General features: G+C 43.4%; 1 protein-coding gene across 1 annotated transcript in view; it reads left to right on the top strand.

The window, feature by feature from the left end:
* Window positions 1-5,146, top strand: part of LOC137422689 (inactive carboxypeptidase-like protein X2) — a 145,254-nt gene extending 140,108 nt beyond the window's left edge. Inside the window, exons 13-14 of the mRNA XM_078772881.1 lie at window positions 4,609-4,708; window positions 4,956-5,146. Coding sequence (XP_078629007.1) covers window positions 4,609-4,708; window positions 4,956-5,146 — 291 coding nt within the window. The remainder of the gene's footprint in view (window positions 1-4,608; window positions 4,709-4,955) is intronic.
* The last annotated feature ends 14,393 nt before the right edge of the window (window positions 5,147-19,539 follow it).

Here is a 19,539-nt window from a genome sequence, read left to right on the forward strand (position 1 = left end):
TTTTTGAGGTTCCTTTGAGGGCATGCAGTTTATATTTGTACTCAAGCTCAAGCTTTTTTTTTTTTTTTTTTTTTTTTTTTGTATACAAGATCGAGGCTCGTGAAAGAGCGAACATTAATCACACAGAAAGACAAACCGACACATAAAACATAACATAGGGAGCGGTAGACAAGATGGGGAGAGAGGGGGAAGGACACAAACACAACATTTGAGAGCAGGGACCGAGAGACATGGAGACATCGAGAGATCTGAGAGAGGGTGAGGGCTTTGGGGGGGGGGGCGTGGGAAGGGGGCAGTGGGAGAGGTATAAAACATATGGACACTGCCAGGACTTCCAGGAAAGAAGTTGGAATTTCAAACAAGGTGGATCTGGGGTGAATTAGCGGGGGTAGAAAAGATCAAGGTTTTGGATGGGGGAAGATAAGAGATGGTGGTGAACAGCTGTTTTAAAGACCTGAAGGGAGGAGTGGGATTGAAGGGAGTGAGGGAGTTTGTTCCAGAGGCGGGAGAAAAGAGTAATGAAAGAGTGAAGGTGAGCGGAGAGCCGAGATTTCGGCAGTTTAACCATCAGAGGGTTGCTGGCAGATCTTGTGCGACCTGTAGGAATATTTGGGGGACAGAGCACAGAGAGAGCTGGGGGTGCAAGGCCGGAGAGGAGTCGGTAGAAGACAGAAAGACCACCTACCTGCCTGCGGTGAGTGAGTGAAAGGCCCTCAGAGATAGCTTCATCGCGGGAGATTCCAATAATTCTGAAAGCTTTGGTTTCAACAGCGTGAAGCCGAGCTAGGTGTGAGGCAGGAGCACCGGCCCATAGGGGAGAACAGTATTCCATTGAGCTGCGGATGAAAGCCTTGTATGTGGTGAGGAGCTCAGGTGTGCCGAGGAAGGACTTCGCACGACGGAGGATGCCCAGTCGGCGACTGGCTTTGGAGGCCAGCTTGGAAATGTGGTTTTCCCAAGAAAGATCATGGCAGATAGTGAGACCCAAAATCTTGAGCGACAGAACTTCTTGGAGAGGATTGTTGAGAAAGTAGATGGGAGGGTTGTCCAGTCGATCTTTTCGGAGAGACATAGTAAGAGTGTGAGATTTGTCAGGATTGAAAGACATGTTCCACTTGTTTGACCAGTCTGTGATTTTGTCCAGGTCTTCAGAGAGTGAGGAGGCAGCAGACTGCCGATCTGAGGGAAGAGGAATGGAGCGGCAGAGAGTGGAGTCATCAGCAAAGAGATAGAGAGGATTTTCGAGAGAGTCAGAGAGATCATTGATGAAGACCAGAAAAAGCACGGGGCCCAGAACACTGCCTTGGGGAACTCCAGCCTGAACAGGAAGAGGAGATGAGAGAAACCCATTCAGGGCCACACGTTGACGACGACTAGAGAGGAAGTCCGCCAGCCATGCGTGGAGATTTCCATGGATACCAAAGGAGGAGAGTTTGGTGAGCAGAGCGGGGTGCAAAACATATTTTATCGGAGAGGTCCAGGATCATTGGAGTGCTTGACTACAAATGGCAGCTAGAAGAGGTTCCGACAACAGGATATATAGAGGGGTACAGATAGATAACCATCACTGCAACACTCCACCGATCTGGGCTTCATGGCAGAGTGTCTATACGGGAGCCTCTATTCAGTGAAAGACACACTGAAACACTGAAAGACACACTGAAAGACAACAAAAGACAAAACAAAGACACACTGAAAGACACACAAAGACACAAAGACACACAGACACAGTGAAAGACACTGCTGCATTGAAGGTTCCCAAGAGTACAGTGGCCTCCATAATTCTTAAATTGAAGAAGTTTGGAACAACCAGGACTCTTCCTAGAGCTGGCCGCCCGGCCAAAATGAGCAATCGGGTGAGAAGGGCCTTGGTAAGCGAGGTGACCAAGAACCCGATGGTCACTCTGGCTGAGCTCCAGAGATCCTGTGTGGAGATGGGAGAAACTTCCAGAAGGACAACCATCACTGGAACACTCCACCGATCTGGGCTTTATGGCAGAGTGGTTAGACGGAAGCCTCTCCTCAGTGAAAGACTCATGAAAGCCCGCTTGGAGTTTGCAAAAAGCACCTAAAGGACTCTCAGACTGTGAGAAACAAGATTCTGTGGGCTTTCATGTGTTCAATGCAGCAGAAATTTTTTTGTAGGCTCCCAAATCTGTGCCTCGACACAATCCTGTCTGTGAGCTCTGCAGGCAGTTCCTTCGACCTCATGGCTTGGTTTTTGCTCTGATATGTATTGTCAGCTGTGAGACCTTATATAGACAGGTGTGTGCCTTTCCAAATCATGTCCAATCAATTGAATTTACCACAGGTGGACTCCAATCAAGGTGTAGAAACACCTCAAAGATGATCAAGAGAAATGGGAAACACCTGAGCTAAATTTCAAGTGTCATAGCAAAGGGTCTGAATACTTATGTCAATGTGATATTTCAGTTTTTTATTTTCAATAAATTTGCAAAACTTTCTAAAATCCTGTTTTCTCTTTGTCATTATGAGGTACTGAGTGTAGATTGATGAGGGAAAAATGAATTTAAACGATTTCAGCGTAAGGCTGCAACATAACAAAATATGAAAAAAGTGAAGGGGTCTGAATACTTTCTGAATGCACTGTATAATATATATATATATATACAGTCACGTGAAAAAGTAAGTTCACCCCATGTAAAGTTTTGACTTTTTCAACATATTTCAACATACAGCTATTTGATCTTCATTTCAACAATATTGATAGATAAAGCTTATATAATATAGCAAATATAATGAAATATTTACATTTTGTAGTCGATTGTACAATTTAAATAAACATAAATGCAAATTTCGCATGTGGAAAAAGTAAGTACACCCCTACATTTATCACTACTTCAAATGCCTAAAATTAGAATCAGGTGCACCAGCTCAGGTGCAAATGATTAGAACATCGTTAGAGAGGATCTTGGAGGAACCTGTCTTATTTAAACCTCAGACATTTGGTTTGGTTTGCTCTTTGTTGTTGAAGTGTGCGGCGTCACCATGCCTAGATCAAAAGAGCTCTCGGAGGCCTTCAGAAAGAAGGTTATATATGCCGACGAGTCTGGGAAGGGATTTAAAAAGATCTCCAAACAAATCTCCAATGCCAAAATGATCTCCAAATTGAAACCAATCATTCGACTGTCCGGAAGATCATCTACAAGTGGAGAAGATTCCAAACAACTGCCAACTTGTTTAGGCCAGGCTGCCCCAGCAAGTTCAGCCCGAGAGCAGACCGCAAGATGCTGAAAGAAGTCTCTAAGAACCCCAGAATCTCATCACAGGACCTACAGGTAGCTCTTGCCACTGTTGATGTCAAAGAGCACGAGTCTACTATCAGAAAGAGGCTGCACAAATTTGATCTACATGGGAGGTGTGCCAGGAGGAAACCTTTGCTGTCCAGAAAGAACATCAGGGCAAGACTAAAGTTTGCCAATGAACACCTTGGCAAAACCAGCACTTCTGGAACAATATGCTCTGGACAGATGAGTCAAAGGTAGAGCTATTTGGCCACAGTACCAGAAGACATGTTTGGCGAAAACCAAAGACAGCATTTGACCCTGATACGAATGTAAAGCATGGTGGTGGAAATATTATGGTTTGGGGCAGCTTTGCTGCATCAGGGCCTAGGCAGCTCACCATCATAGAATCCACTATGAATTCTTCATTGTACCAGAGGGTGCTTGAGGATAATGTGAGGCCATCTGTCGAAAAGTTGAAGCTCAACCGAAGGTGGACCTTGCAACATGACAATGACCCTAAACATACCAGTAAATCCACCAAGGAATGACTGAAAAGGAAGAAATGGAGGGTTCTGGAATGGCCAAGTCAAAGCCCGGATCTAAATCCCATCGAGATGTTGTGGGGGGATTTGAAACGAGCTGTGCATGCAAGAAACCCCTCAAACATCGCATAGCTGAAATAATTCTTCATGGAGGGATGGGCAAAAATTTCTCCCAGTCGATGTCAGAGACTGATAGACAGTTATAAGAAACGCCTACTTGAGGTTGTTTCTGCCAAAGGGGGCAATACCACATATTAGAGCCAAGGGTGTACTTACTTTTTCCACATGCGAAATTTGCATTTATGTTTATTTAAATTATACAATGGACTACAAAATGTAAATGTTTCATGATATTTGTTATATTGTATCACCTTTATCTTTCAATATTGTTGAAATGAAGATCAAATAGCTGTATGTTGAAATATGTTGAAAAAGTCAAAACTTTACATGGGGTGTACTTACTTTTTCACGTGACTGTATATATTAGTATCTGAAATTTGGTGCTCTATCCTAATGAGCGAACGTCATGACGTCATCTCCACATATGTCCGCATTGCCTGCCAAGCTCCAGAGTAGCCATCTCGCAGTGCGTCATTATGGTATGTATGATGAACCTCTGCAGACAATTAAGATTGTGCTGGCCTGCATGCAGCATGACCGAATAGTGTTCCATAATACATACCATTTGTCCCCCCCCCCCCCCCCCTACACGTATGCAAGATTTGGTGGAGGTTGGGCTAGCTGGACGTACTCACGCATAAACAATTCGTTGTGAGGTGGAGGGTTACTTGATGCTTACTTTGTTGCTTATTTTTCAGGTCCATAGAGGAATCAAAGGAATGGTGATGAATCCAAAGGGAAAAGGAATCGCAAGTGCCGTAATATCCATCGATGAGATAAAACACGACGTAACGACAGGTGTGTCCAACTGGGGAACAATATTTTTGATGTTACACCCTAAGTTTTTATTTATAATTTTGTTTTTATAGTTTTCATAGTTTTTATTTCTAGTGTTTGTTTGTTTTAATATTTCGCAGTAGCAACTCTCTTTGAAGAGTATGGTACATCAAAGTAATAAAAAACCGTACTTGTACTGATCTACAAACCAAGGTGTCTTTGTGTCTTACAATAAAAGTGTGTTGCTTTTCTTGGCTCTGCCCTGCAGACAGTGGGGGTGATTACTGGCGTTTGCTAAATCCTGGTGATTACCAAGTGTCTGCATCTAAAAAAGGCTATATCAAGGCTCGCAAGACTTGTAGTGTGGGCTACAAGATTGGAGCAACGGTGTGTGACTTCAAGCTGCGCCGCAGCCGAAAGTTATTCAAACGTCACACCAATCGCTCTGGCATCTGGTAAAGAGCTCATACGCAGTGAGTAAGGCACTCTTCTAATGGAAACAATGTTCCCATCGAGGATAACAATCATTGTTCCATGGTATAAAGGAACCCTATTCGGTCATGCTGCATGCAGGCCAGCACAATCTGAATTTTCATTCACATAAGGATCAGGAAAACTAACCAACGGGTTTTAAAATCAAAATATGTATCCTTATCCACATCTTTATTTATTTATGTCGAAGGCTCCAGTTACGGACTATATAATCCTCATTGAGGCCAGGCCGTAAATAAATTAGCTGCATTGATATAAAAGTGAAGAAAGAGAGAATAGTCGAAGAGTTTTTGAGGATGTAAAAAATCTTCTGCAATCTTATAAAAAAAACTATTTTATTCTAAAATGATTTTTGGTATTAAAATTATATTAATTATATTATAAATTAAAAATTGTTATTAAAAAATATCTTATGAAAATTCTATTATTCTAAAATTATATTATTATTAAAAATTATATTAATTATATTATAAATGAAAATTATTATTACAAAAAATAATTCTTATAAAAATTATATTATTCTAAAATGTTATTTTTATTAAAAACTAGCTGAATGCACCCGGCGTTGCCCGGGTTCTTTTTTGAATGAATTTAATCTTCTGTGCATTGGTCTGACGCGAGCCCAGTATCATTTAATGCTCAACGATTCCTTGTTCTTTCTTCTGTCAGGCCCCGCGAGAGAGAATTTTGAAAGCATGTGTTGCAATCAGATATTCCTATAAAGTGCATAAGTTGTACTTCAAGAACATTTTGAAAGAAGAAGAAGAAGATTTATTGCGAAATGGGTCCAGCCCGGCCGAGGCGGCCTCGACCGGCATCGCCACCTAACCTATAACCTTCCCGGGGCCCGTCCCGACATTTTTTGTTTCAGAGGTTTCCACCAATCTTTCACCATTCAGGAGATTAGTGCGTGCAAACAAACAAACAAACAAAAACTTTGTTTTATATATATATATAGACTAGCCGAAAGCAGCCGGCATTGCCGTGATTCATTCATGATATGATTCATTCATTCTTTTTGAATGAATTTACTACTATAATTCAGCTTTTACTCGCGGCCGTAGAAGATTGACTACAATAATTGAGCTCAGCTTTTAATTGTGAAATTGGCGCAGTCCGGATGAGGCAGCCTCAACCGGCCTCAGCACCTCGCCTATAACCTTCCCGGGGCCCGTCCTGACATTTTTAGGTCTTTTTGAATGGATTTACTACTATAATTCATCTCTTACCTGCGTCCGTAGAAGATTGACTACTATAATTCAGCTCAGCTTTTAATTGCAAAATGGGCCCAGCCCGGCCGAAGCGGCCTCGCCACCTAGCGTATAACCTTCCCGGGGCCCGTCCCGACATTTTTAGTTCTCTATGAATGAATTTACTACTATAATTCAGCTTTTACTCACGGCCGTAGAAGATTGACTACTATAATTCAGCTCAGCTTTTAATTGCGAAATGGGCCCAGCCTGGCCGAGGCGGCCTCGAATGGCCTCGCCACCTAGCCTATAACCTTCCCGTGACCCGTCCCGCCTTTTTTTGTTTCGGAAGGTTTCCTCCTATCTTTCACCGTTCATGAGATTAGCGCGTGCAGACAAACAAACAAACAAACAAAAACTTTATTTTATTTATAGGTAGATTATATTAATTATATTATTTTAAAAACTTATTGTTAAAAAAAAATCTTATAAAAATTATATTATTCTAAAATTATATCATTATATTGTATTGATTTGTGCATTGTCTACTAATGCACCTCCATCCATGTGTACAAGATCTTCCATGAGTATTGTGAAATAAAGAAATTGTGAAATAGTCATTGTAAAATAAATAAATAAACTGCAGATTATCCAAAATGTTACTTCAAAATACAACAAAAACAACAAGCATTTTAAGGCCATTTTCCTTGCGAGAGTGGGGGTTAGCCTTGCGGTCCCCATGACAATCTTCTACATTTTGCCCTATTTTCTGCATCTCCCCTTGTTAACCCCCTTGTACGCATTTCTTCTTCCACCAGCTTCAGCCAAGTCTTTCTCGGTCTTCCCCGTCCTCTATTTCCTTCTACATTCATTTCCATCACTCTTCTCCACCCGTCACTTTCATCCTTCCTAAACACATGACCAAACCACCTCAACCTGTTTCTCTTCACAGCATCAATCACAGGCTCTATTCCCATCATCTTTCGCAATTCATCATTTGTCTTCCTCTCTCTCAACGATACTCCACACATCCACCGAAGCATTCGCACTTCCACCCTTTCCAGCCTTCGTTGCTGCTCTACGTTCATTACCCATGTCTCGCTCCCATAAATCATAACACTTCTCACACATGCAGCATACACCTTTCCCTTCAGCTTCAACGACACTCCCCTCCTCTTCAGCATGCCACTCAGTTCCCGAAACTTCGTCCATGCATGTCTCACTTTAGTAACCGTTGCCGAGTCTGATCCACCTTCTCCATTCACATGTATCCGAGGTAGCAAAATGTTTTCATACCTTCCAGCTTTATGCCGTCTCCAAGATCCAACTCAACATTTCCTCCATCTGCAACTCCCTCTGTGCACACCTTACATTTGAATGTAGCTGCCACACTGGTTATTGACCCTCTCAAACCGCTGCATTTTTGATGAACCCACTCAGCGCACATTGTACATCGAATGGAATTCACTCCGACACCCTTCCTGCACACAGCACATGGCCACTTCCCAGTTCTTTCCACCTCACCACATGCTTTACCACTCACCACCACCTTCGTCTTTCCGATATTCACCTTCAGACTTTTTGTCTCCATACATTCCTTCCACTTGTTCATCTTTTCCTTCAGTTCATCCATACTTTCTGCAATCAACACCAGATCATCTGCATACAACAACTCCCACGGCAAGCCCTCCTTTACATTCCGAGCCAGCACCTCCATCACAGCTACAAATAGTAGTGGACTTAGTACCGACCCCTGATTCACTCCCACCTTCACCTCAAACTCACCACTGTTCCCGACCTTCGTCCTTTCAGCTGTGCACACTCTTTCGTACATTGCCATCACTACTCTGATCAGCCATTCTTCCATTCCTAACTTCCTCAATGCCCATGTCACTACTTCGCGTGGAACCCTATCAAATACTTTCTCCAGATCAACAAACCCAAGAAACAACTTCTTCCTCTTCTCCATGCACTTCTCCGACAACTGCCTTACAATAAAAAGCGTGTCTGTCGTTCCTCTTCCTGGCATAAATCCAAACTGCATTACGTCAATCTTCACTTTCTTCCTTATCCTCCTCTCCAACACACTTTCCAATACCTTCATTCCATGCTCCAATAACTTTATCGCTCGATACGAGCCACAGTCCAGAGGGTCACCTTTCCCCTTGTATAGAGGGACGAGGGTACTCAGTTCCCAATCCACTGGAATGCAGCCTTCTTTCACCACCAGATTACAGATCTCTGTCATTCTCTTCACACCCCAACTTCCTGCTGCTTTCAACATATCTCCCACAACTCCCGCGGTCCTCCCGCTTTTCTACTCCTCATTGCTTTTATCGCTTCCTCAACTTCCGAATCAGTTATCTTCTCTGCCGGTCCTAAAACTGGGTTACTCACGATTTTGCCGTCCCATTCATTCTCTGCATTCAACAGCATTTCCATATATCTCTTCCATCTTCTGTTAATTCCATCTGGGTCCACAACGATTTGTCCCACCTCATCCTTCAAGCAACTCACCCCCATCAAATCACACCTCTCTTTTGCTATCTGCTTTGCAATCCTGAAGACCGCTCTCTGACCCTCTTCCGAATCCAAGCGTTCTCCGAACATTTTCCTGCATGCCTCCTGCGCCTTTGCTACCTCTTTCTTTGCAGCCTTCTTGGCTGCCTTATAACTTTAATGTTTTGCCTTTTCTGCCCCCGTACCCTTCGCCTTCTGCCACTCCTTGAACTTCTTCCTCTTCTGCCCAATCCTCTTTCCAACTTCATCATCCCACCACCATGTTTCCGAGTGCCTTGGTGGTCCTTTTGTCCATCCACATACCTCACCAACGGCTCCCAACAGAGTATATTTCATTGACAGCCCACCACTTTCAAGCTCAACCACATCAGCCTCTACCATACTCAGCCTCTCTTGTAATGCCTCCCTGACTGTCACCTCTTTCAACCTCCACACCTTCATTCTCGGTTGGTACTTCACCTGCCGAGCTCTCCTCGCACCTTTCACCCTTATGCCGCAGACAACCAAGTGGTGCTGTGAAACAGCCTCCTCCCCCGGGATCACCTTTGTGTCCCGGAGGTGCCCCCTATCTCGCATACGCACCATCAGGTAGTCAACGGTTGTCGTCGACCCACCTGACGTGTATGTAACAAGCTTATGATCCTCTTTCTGGAACTGAGTATTACAAATCAACAAACCAGCTCCATCAGCAAACTCCAAAACCCTTTCACTTTCTCCATTCCTCACACCATATCCGTAACCCCCATGATCTCCCTCAAAACCGTCCATACTCCTTCCCACATATCCATTTAGGTCTCCTCTACCACAACAACTTCCTCATCTTTCACATTTTCCATCAACTTCTCTATTGCACACCAGAACTTGTCCTTCTCTTCATCGCTCCGACCAACCTGCGGAGCATATGCCGAGATGACGTTCACCAAGATTTTTCCAATCATCATTTTCACCATCATCATTTTCACCATCATCAACCTTTCACTCACTCTCGTAACCCTCACCACACTGTCCACAAACTTCTCAGAAAACAGGACACCAACACCATTCACGCCTACCGGGCACCCTTGCCACACAAACTTGTATTTCTGTCCCTGCCTACCCTTCACCATTCTCACACCATGTCCCTTCCATGTCGTCTCTTGCACACAACATATGTCCACTCTTCTTCTGACCAATATTTCCACCACTTCTCCTGATCTCTCTCTCTGACATTGTCCCTACATTCCATGTCCCAAACCTCAGAAACCGATCTCCACGTCGGGCATCAGACGTTTCGTCGTCATAAATGGAGTGATTTCCACCCTTGCTTCAATCGGGTTCCCCACCTTGAGTTTTGACGAGAGGGAGTGGGGTCCCCCACGAGGTACTTCGAGTTGTACCCTGCCCATGTGTAATTGTAATCGTCATGGTTGCCTTTTTGAGGCAATGTTTTATGGCCGGATGCCCTTCCTGACGCCAACCCTTTTTGTCACCTCTTACGACACGCAGGGATACGGTGTACCTATTCTAAACCAGGGTACACACCGGGGTACGCACCGGGCCATCACTTCGTCATGTACCGTATAAATGAAAAATCACTTCCATGGTGGCATGTCAAGCAAATGTAAGCATTCCATTCGAGATCTTTGCTGTCTCAATTTTTTAAGCACAAAAGCCTCAAAATAAGCATCTCCAAAATATATTCTCAACCTAATTAGGAACCAATTAGTGGCGATAGCTTCGGGTTACCCTCCGATACACTCATCCCGTCGTTTTCTTTTCGCTATCAGACAAATCAAAAAATCTCCTCATTAAAACCACCATCATGCACATTTTCCAGCCTTTCTTTATAGCAGCAACATGTCCACCTCCTACCGATAACTGGCACACCTGTCCTGCACACGCTTGAGATTGTTGAAAGTGTCACATTGAGCACAACTCCCCTTACCCATGTTCCAGTCTTGCTGCACGTCGTTTCTTTTATTCTCATCAAGTTCCAGTGTCGAGATATCAAAAGTGAATAGAGGCGAGATGGCTCAATTAGTCCTTACCTGTATTTCTCTGATGATAGGTGATTCCTTGTGATTATTTTTCACCTTCTGGTTGCATTAGCTGTTCTTTTCAAGGTGAGTGTGCTTGTGAGATGTGTCGGTGATGGAGCACAAAACTCTGTGAAAGTGATGCTTCAAAAACAACATCACAATGGTGTTATTATTGTCTTTCCACACTTCCAAAGCCTTGTTCTGTTTAAAGATGAGGAATCCATTTAACATCACCATATGACTCAACAGTTTGTTCCTTTAGTACAGTTCACCTTTATTACTCCAGCATTACAGTGGTGTTGAGGTGGAGTAATCACAGGATAACTCAGAGGTACCTTACTCACCTTTGAGCTGACTAGTCTGGGTTTGATTTCAAGGACTGACGACAAACTGGCAACCTGGTGCTTCACTAGCGGAAGCGCTGCATCAAAGGTACGCCGTCCGGCTTCAGAGTGGCATCTGTATTGACTGCTCGAATTTTCTTGTGGACATTCAATATCTCACAATACCTTTCAAAAAACTTGGCCACTGTGTGTCAGCAATATGGTCTTGATGTCCAGGGCACTGCATCAGAGGCATAGTCGAAGCAAAGAGCTGAGATGATGCAACCAGCAACGTGGTACTGCCTAATGAACAAAATTTAGGATCAATTGTACTCACGACAACTACAGTTATTCCTTGACGCAGGATGGTGCTGAAGTAGCGCACTTACCTTTTGAGCTGTCTGATATGAGTTTTATTTCCGATATGACTATAAACGGTCGGATTGGTGCTTTGCAGACAGGATGTGACATCACAGAGTGCTCCATCCATCCCCAACTGGCAGCTGGACCAACTTTGGCGATGGTTGGTGTCATCACAGTTGGTCATGTCCACATCGCCAACGTTATTTATTCAACTTTGATTTTTCTGCCCAAAAGAGACGGTTGGCATTGTGGACATACTGATGATGTTTGGCGAACATCAGGTGTCCAACGATGTACCAACATTAAAGCGGTTTTAAAATTTACGTTGTTTGTTGGATACAGAGTCAAGACTCGTGGAAAAACTAAAACATTGAATGGATCAGGACACAAAAGAACAAAACGGACTTCCTCTTGCGGACTCTTCCATCTTGCGGACTTCCTCTCTGGTCGAAGGCAACGTGTGGCCCTGAATGGATTTCTCTCATCTCCCCTTCCTGTTCTGGCTGGAGTTCCCCAAGGTAGTGTTCTGGGCCCTGTGCTATTTTGGTCTTCATCAATGATCGCTCTGACTCTCTGGAAAATTCTCTCTATCTCTTTGCTGATGACTCCACTATCTGCCGCTCCATTCCTCATCCCTCAGATCGGCAGTCTGCAGCCTCCTCACTCTCTGCAGACCTGGAAAAAATCACAGACTGGTCAAACAAGTGGAACATGTCTTTCAATCCTGACAAATCGCACACTCTTACAATGTCTCTCCGAAAGGACCGACTGGAAAACCCTCCCATCTACTTTCTCAACAATCCTCTCCAAGAAGTTCTGTCACTCATGCTTTTGGGTCTCACTATCTGCCATGATCTTTCTTGGGAAAACCACATTTCCAAGCTGGCCTCCAAAGCCAGTCACCGACTGAGCATCCTCCGTCGTGCGAAGTCCTTCCTTGGCACACCTGAGCTCCTCACCACATACAAGGCTTTCATCCACAGCTCAATGGAATACTGTTCCCCCCTCTGGGCTGGTGCTCCTGCCTCACACCTAGCTCGGCTTCACGCTGTTGAAACCAAAGCTTTCAGAATCATTGGAATCTCCTGCGATGAAGTTAACTCCGAGGGCCTTTCACTCACTCACCGCAGGCAGGTTGGTGGTCTTTCTGTCTTCTACCGACTCCTCTCCGGCCTTGCTCCCCCAGCTCTCTCTCTGTGCTCTGTCCCCCAAATATTCCTCCAGGTCACACAAGATCTGCCAGCAACCCTCTTATGGTTAAACTGCCAAAATCTAGGCTCTCTGCTCACCTTCACTCTTTCATTCCCCTTTTCTCCGGCCTCTGGAACAAACTCCCCCACTCTCTTCAATCCCACTCCTCCCTCCAGGTCTTTAAAACAGCTGTTCACCACCATCTCTTATCTTCCCCCATCCAAAACCTTGATCTTTTCTACCCCTGCTAATTTCACCCCAGATCCACTTTTTGGAAATTCCAACTTCTTTCCTGGAAGTCCTTGCAGTGTTCATGTTTTATACCTCTCCCACCTCTCCCAAAGCCCTCGCGCTCCCACATTTCTCCCGTTGTCCCTGCTCTCAAATGTTGTGTTTGTGTCCTTCCCCCTCTCTCCCCATCTTGTCTGCCGCTCCCCTTATTTTTTGTGTTTTGTGTGTCGGTTTGACTTTTTGTGTGATTAATGTAAGCTCTTTCACGAGCCTCGATCTTGTATGCAAAAAAACAAAACAAAAAAAAAACCAGCAGTAGAGAGAGGGGAGCAACATCAGAGTTGAAGGACAAAATAGAGGGAGATGTCAGGTTGAAGCAGAGACCTCGGATATTTGATGTCCATACATTTAGGGGGACATGAAGTTTTGATGGGATGAGGATTAGGGGAGGAAGCAGAAAGAAGGGACATGAAGTGGAGGGATGCGGATTCCAAATTCCCAAATTTGACAAACAGAGATAAAGATCATGGAATGGGATGTAAGAATCTTTGTTGCAGGCACAGAGAATGGTGGTGCTGTAGATGCGGGAGGAGAGTTGGTGGACCGAACACTTAGCTGACAGACATTTTTGGAAAATAGTCTTTCTGAAGAAGAAGAATATAACATGGTGAAGAAGAATAAAAACAGTGGGGTACTCCTCATGGATAAATAAGGAGAGAGAGAAGCATTTTAAAATGCTTTTCAAGGAAGAAGAGTTTATATATGATTTTTCCGGACTTGGGCAAGATTTCCCAGTGGGGCAAACGTAATTAAGTTAGGTTTAATGCCTCTAAAACTAAATTTCTTCCCATTTCTCTCTCTAAAACTCCTTTCAACTCTCCAATCTCCTTTGAAAGCTCCACATTTACACCATGTGATACAATAACCCTACTAGGTATTACCCTAACATCAAATTTATCCTGGAATCCACACATTACACAAATAGCCTTGAAAAAACTGGGAGTCCTGTTCACATGTTGAAGATTCTTCTTCTCTCAACAGTTGCTTCAACTATATAAAGGATTGATTTGTCCTTGTATATAGTACTGCTCTCACATCTGGGGAGGTTCTAGCTCCACATACTTAATGGACAGAATTGAATCCAAAGTAATTCGACTCATGAACTCTCCCAATCTGACCTCAAAACTCGACCCGCTCGAACTACGCCACAAAGTTGACCCTTTCTCTTTTCTACAGATATTACTTCGGTTTATGCTCCCAATAACTTGCTGCTTGTATACCTCCGCCATTAGAGAGTTGACCACGGAATAATCGATAAGCCACTACATCTCATGATTACTGTGTGGCCATTGGCAACTCAAGGGTGGGCCGTTATGATGTTTGTTTCTTCCCTACCACTGCCAAACTCTGGAACTCTTTACCTACCCATGTCTTTCCAAACATTTATTCCCCTTTTCAAAAAGCAGATTTTTTACTTCTTCAAAAACTCTTCGACTATTCTGTCTTTCTTAACTTTTCTATCAATGCAGCTCTTTTATTTAGGGCCTGGCCTCGATGAGGACTATATAGTCCGTGACTGCAGCCTATATGAATATATATATAAATATATATATATATTGTTGCGGTTCTCTCGCCGGCCTTCTTCCCCTTATCAAGGGGGAATTAATCCCCTTGTCTTTACTGGGCCTTGGCGGAACCGAGACTTATACGTCCTTTCCGGGCGAGCGCAAAATAGGGTTTCGGGACCAAATTCTCGCTCGTACCTAGGTACTCGCGCCGCCACGGAAACGAGGTAGCAAGCCTCGCACGAACCACGTGAGGTTGGAGTACGCCGAGCGGTTTGCGTACACGTGATCCGCGCAGTCTTAACTAATGGAACCCGATTGGAGTGATCTTATTCGTGCCACGCTTAGTCAATTGGAGAAATCACAGAAACGATTGAATCAAGAAGAAAGGAAGAACAGATGGGTTTAATGATTCCCACACGTATTTACAGTTCAGGACGATGAGACACAGAGAAATCCTTATACAGTCTTACCTTATCCTTGGACAACGGGCCCATCTCACTCACACTCGCACAGGGGATTGGAGATGTCGATGTTCACCAACGCGCCGATGTGGTCATCCAGGCTCGGCCCCGTCCGGCTCTCCGTGGTCTACGTGCATCCCGCCAAGATGGTGATCGACGAAGACAGGGACTCGTGCGCTACGAGTGCGTCTCTCGAACAAAGGCGATATATCAGGTGGAATGGCAAGGGGGGGGACTTTTACGGCAAAGGGTGGTTACTCAGCCGTTCTCATGCCAGTGCGGCAAGGCGCATCAAGCTCATCAAGCACCGCGCATTCTGGCTGTAAGTTCTCTTTCATGTCTTCCTCTCTCCCGGCAAGTCCTCCGCTTCAGTCCTTTGGGTTCTCCAGCGCTAGTCCTTTCCCGTAACTGGTGCAAGTGCAGTGGGTTATATAGGCACGCCCCGCGAACCTTCTGGAACTCACCAGACTCTTCTAACCACGCCCTCTGACACCACCACCTCTGAGCTCTGATTGGCGGCTCATGCTTACCGTCATCGCTTCTGCCGCTCCGCCTCGACTCCGCCCCGATCCTCCTCTGCCTCCCTCGTGTTAACTCACCCAAAATGAACCAACGTTAACAAACTGTATTGAGGTTACGGACGTAGGGTGATCGGTGGCAGTAGGGCCTATTTTCCTGGCTTTACACAACGCAGAACTAACATAGGAAATGGCCTACTCTCACACATACTAAGAAATAACTATACTACAAATGAGGCTACATGTTGCTTGTGTGACTATCTATGGGGGGCAAACCTTTAACATTTATTGAACTCACTGTACAAACCTCAAACCTGTAACAATATATATATATATATATATATTATATATATATATATATATATATATATATATATATATATATATATATATATATATATATATATATATATATATATATATATATATATATATATATATATATAATATATATCTGTGCAGCGTCTGTCCTGTGTTGTGTTGTCCTGTGTTGTCCTGTGTTGTCACTAAACTACTTTCTCAAACTTTTGTGAAATCGTACCAAGCTTCTGGAATGCACATATCTCTCCCGTCGGTATGTCCGAAGGGTATTTGTTTTTGAATTTTTTTTACAATTTTCTTTGTTTTTTGGGGAATTCTTTTGGGAATTATTTTTTTTTTCAACCTCAATTGTTTATAAAATATGATATCACGTATATTACAAATACATTTGTGCAAAATAATTGTTTGAATTATGATTGGTTTAAACCATGACAAAACGGCAACTCGGGTACAGTCATCTAAATATATATATATATCTACACATCTGGGCAGTGTCTATGTTGTCACTTAACGACTCCGTCAAACTTTTGTTTCCGTGGTTGTGAAGTGTTTTTAATAACGTGGTGGTGAGGTATTTTGAATTATGTGGTGGTGATGTGTTTTTATTACGTGTTTTATGGCTGTGAGGTGTTTTCAATTTCGTGGTGGTGAGGTGTTTTTAATTTCGTGGCTGTGAGGTGTTATTATTACGTGTTTTATGGCTGTGAAGTGTTTTCAATTTCGTGGTGGTGAGGTGTTTTCAATTTCGTGGTGGTGAGGTGTTTTCAATTTCGTGGTGGTGATGTGTTTTTATTACGTGTTTTATGGCTGTGAGGTGTTTTCAATTTCGTGGTGGTGAGGTGTTTTTAATTTCGTGGCTGTGAGGTGTTATTATTACGTGTTTTATAGCTGTGAAGTGTTTTCAATTTCGTGGTGGTGAGGTGTTTTCAATTTCGTGGTGGTGAAGTGTTTTCAATTTCGTGGTGGTGAGGTGTTTTCAATTTTGTGGCTGTGAGGTGTTTTTATTACGTGTTTTATGGCTGTGAGGTGTTTCCAATTTTGTGGCTGTGAGGTGTTTTTATTACGTGTTTTATGGCTGTGAGGTGTTTTTATTGCGTGTTTTATGGCTGTGAGGTGTTTTTATTACGTGTTTTATGGCTGTGAGGTGTTTTTATTACGTGTTTTTATGGCTGTGAGGTGTTTTTATTACGTGTTTTTATGGCTGTGAGGTGTTTTCAATTTTGTGGCTGTGAGGTGTTTTTATTACGTGTTTTTATGGCTGTGAGGTGTTTTTATTACGTGTTTTATGGCTGTGAGGTGTTTTTATTACGTGTTTTATGGCTGTGAGGTGTTTTTATTACGTGTTTTTATGGCTGTGAGGTGTTTTTATTACGTGTTTTATGGCTGTGAGGTGTTTTTATTACGTGTTTTATGGCTGTGAGGTGTTTTCAATTTTGTGGCTGTGAGGTGTTTTTATTACGTGTTTTATGGCTGTGAGGTGTTTTGATTACGTGTTTTATGGCTGTGAGGTGTTTTTATTACGTGTTTTATGGCTGTGAGGTGTTTTTATTACGTGTTTTTATGGCTGTGAGGTGTTTTTATTACGTGTTTTATGGCTGTGAGGTGTTTTTATTACGTGTTTTATGGCTGTGAGGTGTTTTCAATTTTGTGGCTGTGAGGTGTTTTTATTACGTGTTTTATGGCTGTGAGGTGTTTTGATTACGTGTTTTATGGCTGTGAGGTGTTTTTATTACGTGTTTTTATGGCTGTGAGGTGTTTTTATTACGTGTTTTATGGCTGTGAGGTGTTTTTATTACGTGTTTTATGGCTGTGAGGTGTTTTCAATTTTGTGGCTGTGAGGTGTTTTTATTACGTGTTTTATGGCTGTGAGGTGTTTCCAATTTCGTGGCTGTGAGGTGTTTTTATTACGTGTTTTATGGCCGTGAGGTGTTTTTATTACGTGTTTTATGGCTGTGAGGTGTTTTCAATTTCGTGCCTGTGAGGTGCTTTAAATTTCGTGGTGGTGAGGTGTTTTTAATTTCGTGGTGGTGAGGTGTTTTTTATTTCGTGGTGGTGAGGTGATTTAAATTTCGTGGTGGTGAGGTGTTTTGAATTACGTGGTGGTGAGGTGTTTTGAATTACATGGTGGGGATGTGTTTTGAATGATGTGGTGGTGAGGTTTTTTGAATTACGTGGTGATGAGGTGTTTAAATTAGGTGGGGGTGAGGTGTTTCAAATTATGTGGTGGTGAGGTGTTTTAAATTATGTGGTGGTGAGGTGTTTTAAATTACGTGGTGGTGAGGTGTAATCGTCCCAAACTTCCAGTCTGCACCTACCCCTCCCCTATGTATGTGCTGAGGGGTTCTTTCTTGGAAAAAAAACATTCAACCTAAATTGCTTATAAAAATGTAATATCACAAACACAACAAATACATTTGTGCAAAGTAATTGTTTGTATTATGATTGGTGTAAATCATGACAACACAACAACTCAGGTACAGTCATTATCTTCAGCTAAAATAAGCCCGATCCTCAGTAACGACGCTCGGTGAGGCGAGCGGAGCGAGCCGAGGTAAGCTAGTATATATATATATATATATATATATATATATATGTACTCCAATGGGCTCAGGGGGGGATCCAGGTATTTCAAAACAGGGGGGGGGGGGGGAGTGCATGAAACTATAGCGCTGGGGGGGGGGGGGGATGAAGGGGGGTCTGTTGGTCCTCCTCCAGGAATTTTTTTAAAATTGATCGTCAGAAACGGTATTTCGTGCGTTACTGGAAGTTTCTGCAGTTCCTTGTGTTCTTCCCTGGTCCAACAGTTCAACAGATTCACGATGACTAATGGTGGGATAGAGGAACTGGTGAAACGACTTGCCCAGCTGTTCCTTCTGCTATAAATTGATGAAGTGTGTGTGTGTGTGTGTGTGTGTGTGTGTGTGTGTGTGTGTGTGTGTGTGTGTGTGTGCGTGCGTGTGTGCGTGGGGCATGTTTTTTGTGTAGTTCTGCTGGAGTTTTCTGATATGGAATTTCTGATTTGTGTAGTTCTCGCGAAATGATTATTATGATCTCCTGAGTTAATTAGGCTCATTAACTACAAAGAATCCAGAAGAATTCCCATGTTTCTAAACGCACGCCATGTTAAGGTGTATAGAGCAGCTTAATAGGTCCTTCCTTGGCATGCCATTCTCATTACTAAATAAATAAGAAAAACAATGATAATATTTCACAAAGCATTTATTCCAACTCAAGCACTGCAGCAGGCAGGTATGCTGCAAGGCCATGAAAGCCGATGAAAATTTGGTCCATTTGGACCAACGGGCTCACCAGTAGTTATAAAAGACCTGTGCACTCCCATGGTGTGAAATGATGGCGTTGACAGACTGTGTGCTGGGCAAATCCCGACACCGCCATGCGCCGAGGTTGTGAAGCTCAAGGCAGGGGGTTCTACTTCTCCCCACAAAGCCCGGCACCGCCATGCGCCGAGGTTGTGAAGCTCAAGGCAGGGGGTTCTCCCCCACAAAAAAGATCAGACAGGACAGCGGAATGTGAATTATTTTATTAATCGTAAATTATGCTATTTTGGAATAGACGGCGCTTGTGTTTCTGAATCAAAATGTCACACACATCATGTGCGGATATGGTGAAGTCATGGTGTATGTTCATGAGGGCCA

The sequence above is a fragment of the Myxine glutinosa genome, chromosome 2, assembly GCF_964187855.1.
Source record: "Myxine glutinosa chromosome 2, kmMyxGlut1.1, whole genome shotgun sequence".
Lineage (NCBI taxonomy): Eukaryota > Metazoa > Chordata > Myxini > Myxiniformes > Myxinidae > Myxine > Myxine glutinosa.